Source organism: Chiloscyllium punctatum, chromosome 5 (assembly GCF_047496795.1).
Source record: "Chiloscyllium punctatum isolate Juve2018m chromosome 5, sChiPun1.3, whole genome shotgun sequence".
Classification (NCBI taxonomy): Eukaryota; Metazoa; Chordata; class Chondrichthyes; order Orectolobiformes; family Hemiscylliidae; genus Chiloscyllium; species Chiloscyllium punctatum.
The window spans coordinates 119,216,869-119,233,163 of record NC_092743.1 but is presented as its reverse complement, the minus strand read 5'-3'; the positions used below and the strand labels follow the sequence as shown (position 1 = coordinate 119,233,163).

The window sequence follows — 16,295 nt, the reverse complement described above, 5'->3', positions numbered from 1 at the left end:
TGGCACTAGAGGGTTGAACAATGTCAATAACTATTACAAGAAAAAATATTGCCCGCTGACATGAGATTAGGTCCTTTAGAAATTAAGTTTGATCTCAAAGTTCAGAATTTTGGAAGTTTCAGCTGAAGCAGTTCTGACTTTTTGTATTTGATGTGGAAACTTTAAAACATTTTCCCTTTGTGTTTCAAACATTGCCAGATGAATAATAATTGAACATCAGGTCAGACCCTTCTAATTTGCTTACTGAAAAGTTGAAAGCATTTAATGTAGTAAAGTGAAGCACTTGAACAGTGTGGGTGCAATGGTTGTGCAGTTTGCTTCTTGTCATCACTGAAAAGCATGCAGTTGCTGTGTCCAGCTCAAAATTGGAGACCAAAAACATACACGTGCATGACGTTTTCTGCTCTTGTGCCTTTCTAAGAATGCTGAATGATAAATGTAAAGAAATTCTTGCCGATCTGTCAGAATTAAGACCATTTCTGTGGCCTGCAGCTCCCCGTTTCACGATATCCTCTTCATGCTCACCGATCCTCCGTCGTGCAAGGTGAAGGGAAATTTGTTTGCTTTTCCAAGGTATGTTGCCGAAACCTCATTCGAGGTATTTTAAAAGCTTGGCAGTTGATTGAGGGAATTTGGTTCCTTGAGTCTAATTGACATTACGATTGTACTTTAGTGCAAGGCTTACTTCTTGCACGTTTTGAGTTACACTCGCAAATGACTAAGATTCTTGTGTATAGAACTCCAACAAATTGCAAGTCGGAGGAGGCATTAGTATCAATCAACAGCAAGCAAAGTTGGTGCATTAACATCAGATAAATTACTAACGATATATGAAAACAATCAATCAAACATGAGCCGTTATACAATGTTGCCAATGAGGTAAGATGGCAAAACCAATAATCATTTCAAACTTGGTGCAAAGTCCCAGTCAAAGTGGTGTCCTTCTTTGTCTGTATATATGGAAACTAGTGATAGTGAGTCGTGTCTTTTGGTGGCTAGTTTCCTGCTTGTTTGTCCAATTTAGTGTTTTTTACAGTTCTTGTGTAGTATTTTGTAAATGCTGTTAGTTTTGCTGGTAACATCTAATGGATCCTTTAGGTTCATTAGTCGCTGTTGAAGTGTGTTGGTGGGCTTGTGGACTAGTTTCCATACATACAGACATAGAAGGAGCTACTTTGACCAGAACAACACACACTTCCTCGAACAGGCGAAGCAAAGACACACACAAGAATTCTTAGAGGCATGGTATTCCAAGCAGAACTCCATCAACAAACACATCAGCTTAGATCTCATCTATCTTCCCTTGGAAAAAAGAACCAGAAATGACATTACTCACTTTAAGAAACCAAGACCTATAAATAGAGAGTTTCACCGGAGACTCTCACTGATGATGTTACCTAGTTATGGTAACGAAACGTCTGAAAACGTTTGCAATGAACCAGACTCTATAAAAGATCTTAAAGTAAGGGAACCCTTAGGAAGTAGCGACCATAATATGGTAGAGTTCAGTCTGGAGTTTGAAAGGGAGAAGGCGAAATCTGATGTAATGGTGTTACAGTTGAATAAAGGTAATTATGAGGGCATGAGAGAGGAACTGACTAAAATAGACTGGAAGCAGAGGCTAACCGGGAAGACACTAGAGCAAAAATGGCAGGAGTTTGTAGGTATAATTGAGGACACTGTACAGAGGTTCATTCCCAAGAAAAGAAAGATTAACCGGGGAGGGATTAGACAACCTTGGCTGACAAAGGAAGTCAGGAAATGTATTAAAGAAAAAGAGAGATCCTATAAAGTGGCTAAGAACAGTGGGAAATCAGAAGATTGGGAAGGATACAAAAGCAAACAGAGGATAACAAAGAGTGTAATAAGAAATGAGAGGATCAAATATGAAGGTAGGCTAGCCAGTAATATTAGAAATAATAGTAAAAGTTTCTTTCAGTACATAAGAAACAAATGACAGGCAAAAGTAGACATTGGGCCACTTCAAACTGATGCAGGGAGCCTAGTGATGGGAGATAAGGAAATAGCAGGAGAACTTAACAAGTACTTTGCGTCAGTTTTCACAGTGGAAGACAGGAGTAATATCCCAAAAATTAAAGGGTGTCACGGGGCTGAGTTGAGTATGGTTGCCATTACGAAAGAGATAGTGCTAGAAAAGTTAAAAAGTCTTAAAATTGATAAATCTCCTGGCCCCGATGGGATACACCCTAGAGTTCTGAGAGAGGTTGCTGAGGAAATAGCAGAGGCATTGGTTGAGATCTTTCAAGAGTCACTGGAGTCAGGAAAGGTCCCGGACGATTGGAAGATGGCTGTAGTAACCCCCTTGTTCAAGAAAGGATCAAGGCAAAAGATGGAAAATTATAGGCCAATCAGCTTAACCTCGGTTGTTGGTAAAATTCTAGAATCCATCATTAAGGATGAGGTTTCTAAATTCTTGGAAGAGCAGAGTCTGATTAGAACAAGTCAACATGGATTTAGTAAAGGGAGGTCATGCCTGACAAACCTGTTGGAATTTTTTGAAGAGGTAACAAGTAGGTTAGACCAGGGGAACCCAGTGGATGTGGTCTATCTGGACTTTCAAAAGGCCTTTGATAAGGTGCCACACGGGAGACTGCTGAGCAAGGTGAGGGCCCATGGTGTTCGAGGTGAGCTGCTGGGATGGATTGAGGATTGGCTATCTAACAGAAGGCAGAGAGTTGGGATAAAAGGTTCCTTTTCAGAATGGCAGCCGGTGACGAGCGGTGTCCCGCAGGGTTCGGTGCTGGGGCCACAGCTGTTCGCATTATATATTAATGATTTGGATGAGGGAACCGGGGGCATTCTAGCGAAGTTTGCCGATGATACAAAGTTAGGTAGACAGGCAGGTAGTACTGAGGAAGTGGGGAGGCTACAGAAGGATCTAGACAGGTTGGGAGAGTGGTCCAGGAAATGGCTGATGGAATTTAACGTGAGCAAGTGCGAGGTCTTGCACTTTGGCAAAAAGAATATAGGAATGGACTACTTTCTAAATGGTGAGAAACTTAATAAAGCCAAAGCACAAAGGGATCTGGGAGTGCTAGTCGAGGATTCTCTAAAGGTAAACATGCAGGTTGAGTCTGTGATTAAGAAAGCGAATGCAATGTTGTCTCTTATCTCAAGAGGGTTGGAATATAAAAGCAGAGATGTACTACTAAGACTTTATAAAGCTCTGGTTAGGCCCCATTTGGAGTACTGTGTCCAGTTTTGGTCCCCACACCTCAGGAAGGACATACTGGCACTGGAACGTGTCCAGCGGAGATTCACACGGATGATCCCTGGAATGACAGGTCTAGCATATGAGGAACGGCTGAGGATACTGGGATTGTATTCGTTGGAGTTTAGAAGATTAAGGGGAGATCTAATAGAGACATACAAAATAATACATGGCTTTGAAAAGGTGGATGCTAGAAAATTGTTTCTGTTAGGCGAGGAGACTAGGACCCGTGGACACAGCCTTAGAATTAGAGGGGGTCATTTCAGAACGGAAATGCGGAGACATTTCTTCAGCCAGAGAGTGGTGGGCCTGTGGAATTCATTGCCACGGAGTGCAGTGGAAGCCGGGACGCTAAATGTCTTCAAGGCCGAGATTGATAGGTTCTTGTTGTCTAGAGGAATTAAGGGCTACGGGGAGAACGCTGGCAAGTGGAGCTGAAATGCGCATCAGCCATGATTGAATGGCGGAGTGGACTCGATGGGCCGAATGGCCTTACTTCCACTCCTATGTCTTATGGTCTTCTGGTCTTATGGAAAGCAAACTTTCCACCTCAGTGAGCTAACTTACATACTTAAATTAGTCCCGTTTGCCCTCATCTGGCGTGTATCCCTGTAAAACTTTCCTATTCATGTACCTGTCCAAATATCTTTTAAATGTTATAACTGTACCTGCATCTACCACTTCCTCTGGCAGTTATTTCCACATGCAAACCTCCCTCTATGTGAAAAAGTTGCCACTCAGGTCCCTTTTAAATCCTTCACCTCTCACCTTAAAAATATGTCCTCCAGTTTTGAACTCTGCATACCTTAGGGAAAAGACCTATGTTATTCACCTTATCTATGTCCCTCATGAATTTATAAACCTTTATAAGGTCACCCGTCAACCTCCTAAATGACAGTGAAAAACCTTCTAGCCTACCAAACTCCTTATAATTCAAACCATCCTCTCTTTCTTGATTGCAAATTTCCTTTGATTTACTAGTTGTAGGTGAGGTAAGTACACATCTCTTGCCTTCTTTTCCCACCCTCACCATAACTCTATGCTTTCAGATATCAAAAAGCTGCCATCAAGTCAGGGAGTAGTGGGAAGAAACAAGTGAAAGAACTAATCGGGAAACAACAAAGAGAAACCGATTTTTGAATTGTGGTTAGGTCAGAATGATTGTGGCTGTGAAAGGATGGAGGTCTGATTACTCCCTGGTTGTGTTCCCATTTTCAACTTACTGGAAATTTGGAGAATAGAGTCTTAGTTAAAAGTATTAAGAGAATATTCCTCAGAGTTTAGTCATGGAGTTGTACAATATAGAAACAGACATTGTGGTCCAACTAGTCCATGCCGACCATGCTCCCAAACTAAACTAGTCCCATTTGTCTGCATTTGGCCCACATCCCTGCAAGCATTTACTTATACAAATGTCTTTTAAATGGTGTAGTTGTACCTGCACCCATCACTTCCTCTGGCAATTCATTTACTAGAAGGTCTTTGAATGCATTGGTGTCTTCAGAAGCCAAGCAAAATACAATCCCATGTGCCTGTAATGTTGCAGATCATGGAGTCCACTTAAGTGAACTGCCCAGTTATATCTCTTTTCTTCTGTTTTATACCTTAACTGTGTCTGTTTGTCTGTCTGTCTTTTTGTGAGTGATGTTAGGATTAAAGAGGACTTGCATCGTAGACACTAATTAGATTATTTTGTGGTTTAACTTTGCTTCGCTAAAACTACTGCATTATTAATAAATTCTTAAAACGTTTGTTTAAGCTATAAACCTGGTGTATAGTATTGGTTATTTACAACATCTGGTTCTAACTATTCAAAATGTTCATTGAGGTCAATTTTGAATGACATTGAATGCTTTAATGTTACTGTGTTGCAAATACAGGATAGCGAAGCTGATTTGATTTGGCTATCTGTCTTTCTGCCGTAACAGTCCATAGGTTATAAGATCATGAATGAGGGATTCAGCAGTAGATAAGCTATGGGAAGGTCAGAGTCAGGAAATTTTACAGAAGGGTTGTAGGCAAACTTGGTGATCAAAAATTCAACTTTAAGAAGACTAGAGATGCAGACTGTCTTAATCAGCTTAAGACTAGACTGGGGATGAAAATGTTAGAATGAATTTTCTGTCAGAAGAATCATTAGTGAGAGGGAAACTAATCATTAGTGAGAGGGAAATGGGACTGGGTGGTTTACTCTTCGGAGGGTCAGTGTGGACTTGTTGGGCCGAAGGGCCTGTTTCCACACTGTAGGGAATCTAATAAAAAAAAGTCAATGACTTCAGTTTTTCCAATGTTCAATTAAAGGAAACATCTGTTCATCCAGGAAAGAGTTCATTAATCTGAAGCACAAAGAGTCTTAGGAGTTCTAGTTTAGCATTCCCTTAAGGTTAACATACAGGTTCAGTTGGCAGTAGGAAAATAAATTTAATGTTAGCATTCATTTTGAAAGGGCGAGAATATAAGAACAGGGACATACTGCTGAGGCTGTAAAAGGCTCTAGTCAGACTACATTTGGAATATTGCGAGTAGTTTGGGCCCTTGATGTGCTGGCATTAGAGGAGAATCAAAAGGAATTTACAAGAATGATCCTGGGAATGAAGGGCTTGTCGTATGAGAAGTGGTTGCGGCCTCTGGATCTGTACTCAATGACCTTCTGACTCTGACCTTCCCATAGCTTTAGAAGGATGAGGAGGGATCTCAGAATACTGAGAGGCCTGGATAGAGTGGACATGGAGGAAATGTTTCTACTAGTAGAAAAGACTAGGACTTGAGGTACAGCTTCAGAGTGAAGGGATGATCTTTCGAACTGAGATGAGGGTGGTGAACCTGTGGAACTCATTGCCAAGACAGCGACTGATGGTTTTTGATTAGTAAGGGGATCAAAGGTTACAGGGAGAAGGCAGGAGAATGGGGTTGAGACATATATCAACCATGATTGAATGGCAGAACAGGCTCAATGGGCCGAATCACTCAATTCTGCTCCTATGTCTTATGGTGTTTTGGATGACAGGAAAGCAAAGTAACAAATTAGACATTTAAAGACTCTGAGAAGATGTTGGTGACATAAAGAAGTATAATGTCTGTCTCCATATGGAACTTGATTTGTGATTTCAGACGATATCTCTAAGGGGAAATGTGATCTCTGGAATTATGTTAACTCTTGTAATATATACACTAAACTGGGGCACTTACTGAGAACAAGTATCAGGAGGTTTATTCACAAAGCAACTATGTATATTGCAACTTGATCACAGACATCAATATGGTCAGGGCCCTAACACTTAACAAACTGATTGACTTTGTGACGATCTGATGGATTACAAAGTATAGCAGTTGTAATCCAAGGCTGGGCTAGTACCAGAATATCACATGATATGACATCATACGAATATAATTAATTAGTTCTCTTAAATGCATGCCTGATCATAGGTACGTGTAATATTGCAACAAATGTTATGTAGATAGAAATATGAAGTCAATTTTTTTCTGGCTATGTCCAAGTTGTGTCAGGTTTTTTTTTGGAGGGTTTGCCACCATGAGCTCTCACGCATTTTCTTGCCATATCTTATCGAGTTCACTGCATTAATTCCCATGGCATCTCCCATGTCCAATTTCCACCCGATTTTACCATGCGCTGTTCCAGAACAATTTGCCACTCAGCCGACACCCTGGGATTGGCCACTGTCACTTGCACCCGTATAATATTTTACAAGCTTTTGTGCACCCAGACAAGCAGTGCCAATCCATGACTGTCTTGCGTGGTTGCTGATATTTACCCCAGACATGGCACTCAGGGGAAGTCAGTCTTGGTGCCCCTCTTTGAAGGCAGAGTACTGGAGGAAGAGGGTCAATGTCCTCCTCCACTCTGCCAGGGTAAATGCCTCATCTGCCCTCCAATACCTCAAATCACATTATCATAACACCCACAAATGCTCTAAAATTTGCAACCCAAAGCTGGAGCAAAGACAAACTATTGCAATGCTGGAAAGCTACAGGAAACAGAAAGTGTTGGAAACACTCACCTGAATTCAGGAACATTTGCAAAGAGAAAAAAAGAGTTAATCTTTTAGACCAGCGACCTTTAGCCAGAATTCAAACTGAAACAATTGCATTGTAGTTTCAATTTTATTCAAATATTTGTTCTTTATGATGAGTCCATTCATTAAAATTCAATGACTGAACTTGCAGCTCAGAAATTCCTGTAAAATTGAGACATCAAATTCTCATCTGGAAATTTCTTCACAGGATGTTGCTACAGATTCCTGTTTCTGTCAAAATTGCCACATTGTAAATTGTTTGCCGTTTTACTGCACATCTGGTGTTGAATTCAGTTGACGCCATAAGGAAGGAATAACAGGTGCCTCATCTGGTTACCAAAACTAAGATTTGTTCCTATTTGCAGTTCAGAATAAAATTGAACAGTGCAAAACAAAGAACAGTACAGCACAGGAACAGACCCTTTGGTCCTTCAAGTCTGCGCCAACACATTTTGCCCTTCCATATTAAATGTGTTTTCAGTTCTAGGATCCACATCCCTCTACCCTTCCTGATCATGTATTCGTCCAGGTGTTTCTTGAATGCTGCTGTGTGTTTGCTTCCACCACTTCCTCTGGCAGCGTGTTCCAGGCACTCACCAATCTTTGTGTGAAAAACTTGCCTCGCATATCTCTTTTAAACATCCCCCTTTGCAGATTAAGCCTGTGCCCACTGGTAACTGACCCCTCCACTCTGGGAAAAAGCCTCATGCTTTCTAATCTATGCCTGACATTCAAAATCTTATAAAATTCTATCAGGTCACCCTTCAACCTCCTGCATTCCAATGAAAACAAACCCAGTCAGTCCAATCTTTCCTTATAGTTAAAATCCCACATACCAGGTGACATTCTGTTAAATCTTTTCTGTACCCTCTCCAAAGCCTCCACATCCTTCTGGTGGCATGATGATGGGAACTGTATGTAATATTCCAAGTGTGGCCTAACTAAAGATCTATAAAGCTGCAGCATAGCTGCCCTCATACTCAATGGTGATGATCCATAGCTGTCTAATTCCTTCATTCAGATTGAGGAAACCACACTTGACTTTGAATTCTAGTTGTATTTGTTGAGAGTTTGTATTAAGAAAGTGAGAAAGCCAACTCTCTCAGAAGGCCAGGGCCAACAGTATTGTGTTTTTATTGGTCTTGCCTTCTAATTTGTTCCTGATGCATTAGCACGCACTAAACATTAGAACATCAGTCATCTCACAGCCAATTTGAAATATCGCAAATGACATTGTACATCCCTGTGCAAGTGGCCACTATAGAGTGCACTTAGATTCAATTTCAATTTGGAGCCATCCTATGGTGTGGCTGCACGCCTTCAGCAGCAGTCTTGGTGCTTGCTACATCTTTCAAGAAGAAAATGGAAGGACTCCCGCTGATGAGACTGAAGGGGAAAAAAATTAGTAGCCTTTCCTTATGATGGTTTCTGACATCTGTACTCTATCCCTGGTGAATCAGGTGATTTGCCACGTTTTGGAAGCACTGTTTAAAACTGATCACTTAGTTGACTGACCTGAATTGATCTTGTGGAAGATTAGCTAATTTTGACAGAAGTATGTGGGCAGCAGAACAGTACAGGAACAGCACTGCACCAGAATTAACTACTTTTGTATGGAAATGATGCATTTCTATAGCATACCACTCCATACCTGGTTGTTATATTCCAACAACTTCGACAATCTTCATTTTTGGTCATTTTACCTTTGTCCTAATAACTGTGGCAAGCCACCTTAGAGCATGCAGCTATCTGTCTGCTGTGATTCAATTAACATTTTGGACAAGTTAAATGGCTCATTGCTGTCTGTCTACAATTGCATTTGACTTCTGTAAGAATGTTTTTCTTTTCAGTGGTGGATGGTTCAGCCCAATATTTGTGATCCTGATTTACGATTCACCAAAATTGCCTTTCCACCCATGGAATGGAAGAATTCCTCAGTGTTTGTCACCATAAAAGGTATGATTTTCTGCTCAATCTTGTTTATTGTGTTCTAATTATTTGTACTTTGCAAATGTTTCTGCATGGGTGGCTTCAGGTTTTAACTGATGGGTTTATTACCATCGCTAGGTTTAAATTCCAGTTGCTTGATTTATGGTGTTTATCCTTCCTGTTATAGTATACCTTATTTATTGACGATGTTTAATCCTCCAGTGGGGGGGATCTGATCTAATGTGAGAAGAGATACATTTCAAATGTGAGAAAAACAGCAAAACTGAGCTGGATGATCTATTTCTCTGGTGGAGATCCTACATAATTTCCAAGGTTCACAAGTTGTAGGCAATTTCATGTTAGCAGTGTTAGGTTGGTATATTTTGCCATTAAGGATGGATGTTCCAGGATTTTGATCCCGTAACAATGAAGAAATAGCAATATGTGTCCAAGAAAAGATGGTGAGTGGCTCGAAGTGGAACTTGTAGGAAGTTGTTTTCCCAAGGGTCTGCTAACCGTGTTCTTCTAAATGGTAGAGTTGGGATTGGAAGGTGCTGTCAAAGGAGCCTTGGTGAATTGTAGGTGGTACACACTATTGATATTGAGTGTCGGGGTGGAGACAGTGAATGTTTGTAGATGTGGTATCAATTAAGTGGCTGCTTTGTAGTGGATAGTGTCGAGCTTCTTGAGTTGCTTTGGAGCTGCATTCTTTCAGGCAAGTGGAGAGTTTATCCCTCGTCCTCCAGACCTGTGCCTGTAAATGGTGAACAGACTTTGGGGAGTCAGAAGGTGAGTCACCTATTGCAAGATTTCTAGTCTCTTACATTTGTGTCCAGAATATTCATATGCCTAGTCCAGCTGAGTGTCTAGTCAACGACAACTCCCAGGATGTTGACAGTGAGAAATGCATTGATGGTAATGCCATTGAATATCAAGGGGTGATGGTTAGATTCCCTCTATGTGGAGATGTTATTACCAGGTAATTGTGTGACATAAATATTATGTGTGACTTTTCAGCCCAGACCTGGATGCTGTCCTGTTCTTTGCTCCTTCAGTATCTGAGGATTAGCAAATTGAGTTGAACATTGTGTAATCATGGACAAACATCCTCATTCTGATCTTATGATGGAAGGAAGTTCATTTATGAAACAGCTGAAAATGTTTAGGCCGAGGGCACTACCCTGAGGAACTCCTGCAGAGCTGTCCTGGAGAAAAAGTGACTGACCTCCAACAATTCAAAACATCTTCCTTTGTGCCAGATATAATTCCACTCAGCAGACCAGCAGAAAGTATGATCCTTGATTCCCATTGACTTCAGCCTTGCTAGAGTTCCGTGATGCACACAGAGACAGATGTGCCCTTGATGCCAAGGGCAGTCATGCTTACCTCACCACTGGAATTCATCTCTTTCATCCGTGTTTGAACCAAGGCTGTGTAATGCGTTCAGCAGCAAGTGAGTGACCTTGGCAGAACCAGATTAATGCTTAGCAAGTATTGCTTGGTTATAGGCAAAAGAAAACGGTAGATGCTGGAATCCAGGGTCGACAAGCAGGAGCTGGGAGAACACAGCAAGCCAGGCAGCATCAGGAGGTGGAGAAGCCAATGTTTCAGGCTGAAACACTCCTGATGAAGGGCTTATGCCCGAAACGTCGATTCTCCTGATCCTCGGATGCTGCCTGACTTGCTGTGCTTTTCCAGCACCACACTCTTGATTCTGATCTCCAGCATCTGCAGTGGTCACCAACTCCTGATGCTGTCTGACTTGCTGTGTTCTTCCAGCCTCCTGTTTGTCTAGTGAGTCCTGCTTGACAGAACTTGATAGAACACGTTCTATCACATTACTGGTGATCAAGCATCGAGTGATGGTGTGTAATTGGCTGGATTGGATTTGTCCCATATTTTGAGTACAGGTAATGTCTTTACCATTTTCTACAATGCTGGATAGATGCCAGTATTATAACTGTAGTGGAAACATTTGGCGAGGCTGTAACAAATTCTGGAGCATAAGCTTTTTTTTGATATGTCAGTTGAAAAGGGATCCATCCATCTTTTTCTTAAATTTATTTAAATAAAAGAAAACCAAGTGGAGAGGGACAACCCAACTATTATTTTCTTGGCTAGCCATGTACAGATGCCTGCAACAAGCCTGCTGGATGTTCTGTACAGTGTCAGAGATACCTGGTATTCATGTCCCTGATTCTAAAATCAATGAAGGAGGTCACTTGGTACATTATGACACTTTGAGAAAATAAGCAATTAGGTCTCACATTCTTTTCCTTCCACATTGCTCTGCAATTATTTCCCTTTTCAGATAAAAGTCCAACTTTCTTTTGAAAGTTATTATTTTGATTGCTTCAACTATACTTTTAAGTTGTGCATTCTACTTACCACAGAAAAATATTCTCACTCCATTCTCTCTTGTTCTTTTGTCAACCATGTGACTAACTTTAGTATTTTATGATAATGGTAGTGATAGGGTGATTTGACTTTCTCGTTCCAGCCATGTAATTAGGGATCTGCTATCTGCACAATGTTGATTCAGGCCACAAAATGGATTAATATGCATTTCCACCCTCAGAATGTCCTCAGTGTTGTTCTTGCAACTTTTCTTATTTTTAATAGACCCCCTTTCCAGCACTTCACTTTTATACACTTGTCTGATCAAATGGGACTAGTTAAGTTTAGGAAACTTGGTCAGCATGGACGCGTTGGACTAAAGGGTCTGTTCTGTGCTGTATGACTCTATGACTCAGTGTTCTTACATTCTGTGACTTTCCTAGACTCTAATACCATCACCAGTGCTTCAAAATCACTTCACTGTCCTCCCAACAACTCCATTCTATGCGATCAGATTTCTGGCTTCTTCAACAGAAATTCATAACCTATTGAAATATATTCATTTTTATCTGCAGAGGCTTAAAAAGATCATCATAAATTTCATAAATCGTCATTAAGGACACTGATTCATATTTTCCATTGCACACACAAGTTCTAATTTTAATCAGAAATTAAAAGGACTTGATCTCCAAGAAAACTAGGTTCTCCTGTCCATTTCCACTATTGATTCAATTGTATTCTATTGCTAACATAGAACCATAGAATCAAAAGGAGATTTCTGGTAGCCTGGAACAGTGATGTCAGCCAGTAGGCTAAGCAGAGTTGATGAAATGTTGCACTAGAGAAGGCTCAGTGGGTCAGGCAGCATCCGAGGAACAAGAGAGTCGATGTTTTAGGCAGGACTCTTCGTCAGGACTGGGGACAGAGAAGGGGTTGAGAGATAAATGTGTGAGGGGGTCGGGGGGGTGGAGAGTGAAGGGAAAAGTAGGTGATAGGTCGATGAAGGTTGGAAGTGTTAGGGATACGTCGGTGGGAAGGTGGAGCAGATAGGTGGGAAGGAAGATGGTCATTCAGGTGAAAGATTGGAACAGATACATTGGATAGATGTAGAATATCTTAAATTTTGAAACAAATCTGTGGAGTTTTGATCATTGATAGATGGGAATAATACTCCAGGCTTCTAAGATTAGGTTTTAAGGATAAAGATCTTGTTTTCTGTAATTAGTATGCTGTTAAAATAACTCAGTTACACATCATTCAACAAGACCTAACTTTTCAATGATTTTTTACAGGGAGAAAAGTGCATATAATAATAAAGTTCACATTAACTCACTGATTTTCCATGCTGAATGTATCTGCAAAATCTGCAATGAGCACACTGCAGAGAAGGAGGGAGTCACTGACAGGAACGGTTAGAAGTGAAGTGACTTCTTATGCTTTACCAAGCATTTAATATTCATGTGTCTGACTGGTTAGTGACTATTGGCAAGCTATTCAATCAAAAACATCCCTTGTTCTAACATTGGACTGCAATCCCATCAGCACTCAACTCTAACCTGGAAAGGCCATGATGTGGAGGTGTCAGTGTTGAACTGTGGTAGACAGGGTCAGAAGTCACACCACACCAGGTTATACTCCTACACGTTCATTTAAAATCACAACCTTTCGAAGCGCTGCTCCTTCATTATCAGGTGATGATGAAGAAGCAGCGCTCTGAAAGCTTGTGATTTCACATAAACCTATTGGGAGTATAACCTGGTGTCATGTGACTTCAAAGCTGTCAAGGCAATTGGGAATTGAGGGTTATGCAGAGAATGTAGGAAAACGGAGTTGAGGAGTATCAGATCTGCCACAAACTTATTGAATGCCAGAGCAGACTCAATGGCCCAACTGACATACTGTAAATACAAATGCAATTTGCAATACCTCACCAAAACCCAGTAATGAACTTACGAAAATGTACTAATACAACAGGATGATAAATGAATATAAGGGATTTGAATTGTCCTTGGCTTTGGAACATTTCTCACAAAAGCAAATCTTTTCTTTGGCTATACACATTTGCTTGAATACCTTAGAGAGTTCCTGTCCTTTCTTTCATTGCTATCCAAGTAGGTCTGGCACTGACTGCCATTAGATGGTGGCTCTCTGCTTCAAAATGAACCACATTTCTTTACAGAACCTCCTGCAGACATGACTGCAAAATTAATGACCATCACAATTCCAGTTTTATAGTTAAAGATTCTCCCCAGCATGACATCATTGTTTATCTTTGGAAGGGTTGTCCCAACATTACCACCCAAATTCTGGCAGAATAATTTTTAAAAATCAATGATATTTTGTCGAACGGTTTGTTGTGTTTAAATAATATCAGAGTCACGATTTATCAAGAACATGTTTGAATTTCCCTTGGAAAGTACCAGGCTTTGAAGGGGACAGATAAATGTTGGCACAGCCTTACGTACAATAGGGGAATTCTGAAAGTGAAATAACTAAAACAATGTTTTTCTTCTGTGTTAAGTTGCTTTATATTGAAAATTTAATCTCACTGACATTTTCCCTTTAATATGATATTCATTCTTTTAGATAACAAAAAAAGTTTCCAAATAATAATAGTGAATTCTCTGGCAATAAATGCTAAAACATTTTCAGTCTCAGAGCAGCAGGTTCAAGCTCTTTAATCATGATTTTGCTCACGACTGGAAAGTTTGGGAAATATGATGGGACACTCGCTATGACTTAAATGGGAAAGCAACGCAGATCAATTTTAGTACATTAATCTATAGGCAAGTTCAGTGATATAGTGCTGCCAATCCCAATGTTCTACTTTCAATTTGATCACCTTCAAATGGTGATATGGTGTCAGTCTAAACTGTGCTGTTGAATACTGTATTCAGTGGCATCCAAGATTGTTGATGGAACATATAATTGATGTTTAGCTACTAATGACATGTCCAGTAATTGTAAATAATTAACAAAGTTTTCTCGATACCTCTTTGTCCGGTGAGTTGCTGAGCCATGAAGATAGCAAGCTCACTAGGTCACTCACTGACCTGTGATTATGTCAGTCCCAAGAGGATTGCTTTTGTTTTGTTCATTGGATATGGGGATCCATGGAAAAATCAGCATTTATTGCCCATTCTGAACTGTACTTGAGAAGATGGAGATGGCACCATCTTGAACTCTGCAGTCCATGTCATGTAGATACATCACATGCTGTACTGTTAGGCAAGGTGCTTCAGGTTTTTGACCCAGCAATGATAAAAAAAGGCAATAAATTGACTTCTAGGGGAAATTGAGGATGATTGTATTCCATTGTGTTGAGATCTATAAATCATCTAGGTGACTAGGGATTGTAGATTTGGAAAGTAGTATTGAAGAAGACTCGGTACGTAGTTGCAGTGTATCTTATCCACTGAGTCAAGAGTGTGGTACTGGAAAAGCACAGCAGGTCAGGCAGCATCTGAGAAGCAGAAAAATCGTTGTTTCAGGATCTAATGAAGGGCCTTTGCCTGAAATGTCAATTCTCCTGCTCTTCAGATGCTGTCTGACCTGCTGAGCATTTCCAGCACCACACTCTAGACTCTAAACTCCAGCATCTGCCGTGCTCACTTTCACCTCTCTTAACCATTGAACCTATTTGTGCCAGAACATGCTGGTGTTAGAAACAATGCATGTTCAAAATGATGAATGTATTGTGATGAAGAAAGCTGCTGTTCCCTGGATGTTGTCAAGTTTCTTTATCATTGTTCAAGCTGCATTCCTCCAGGCAAATGATAATATGGCATGATCTTTCTGACTTGTGTCTTATAGATAATGGAAAGGCTTTGAGAACGGAGACAATGTATTAAGTTATTACTTTATCATAGTAGTTCTCAGGGAAAGCAACATTAAGAATTGAGATTAGAAGAAATCAGTAAAGATAAAAAGACATCTTAGCGGGAAGGTAACTTTTATTTATAATTGACTCTTCAAAGACCACTGTTTGGATCTGTTATAAATGAGAGAATGTGGAGAATTGGAATTAATATTGGTGTCCTACAATGGCAGAGGATCCTAATTTTAACAGCTTCCTGCTGAAAATAACCATTTGTGCTTCTTGCCCATTTCCACTTTGGGGGACAATTCTATCAGAGGGATCATCAGCCTCAAAAGGTATGGCCAAAGTTGACTCTTGATTTTCCTCTGCTGGTCACCAGCCGCCTGGGTGAGAAATGAATAAGTGACAATTTAAAATCATTTCCACTAAATGTTTCAGAATACATGTGAAGGGTTTGTTTTCAATGTTAAGATGTTTTCAAGGCAAAAGGATATTACTTCAAAATAATGGAAATTACAATGACCTGCATTTATAAAAGTACTTAAAAACATGATACAGAGGCAAAAATCAAATAATGTATATGTCAAACCCAAAAAAGTCATACTAGAAAGCTGGACAATAAAGAATACATTTTTAAGGAGATAGTTTAAGGAGGGGAGAGAGGTGTAAGTATTGGGGGAATTAGGAATTAGGAATTTCAGTGCATGGTGCCGAGGCCACTGGAGCAGTAATCCAGTACAGACTGGAGTCTATGGAAGGGACTGATTCCAGATAACTGTTGTATTGTTAGGGCTTCTTGATGCTACATTTGGTTAAACACACCCTTGGTGTCAAGAGCATTCACTCTCACCTTTCCTCTGGAATTTATCTTCTTTCCCCATGTTTGTGTCAAGTGCTGATTGGCCTTGGCAGAACCCAGACTGTGTACCAGTCAGCAGGTTAT

At 40.4% G+C, this 16,295-nt stretch overlaps 1 protein-coding gene across 1 annotated transcript in view; it reads left to right on the top strand.

The window, feature by feature from the left end:
• The first annotated feature begins 383 nt into the window (after nt 1-383).
• The window catches only part of colec10 (collectin sub-family member 10 (C-type lectin)), a 240,100-nt gene continuing 224,188 nt past the window's right edge, over nt 384-16,295 (top strand). The window contains exons 1-2 of the mRNA XM_072571217.1: nt 384-573; nt 9,117-9,222. Coding sequence (XP_072427318.1) covers nt 9,188-9,222 — 35 coding nt within the window. The 5' untranslated portion in view covers nt 384-573; nt 9,117-9,187. The remainder of the gene's footprint in view (nt 574-9,116; nt 9,223-16,295) is intronic.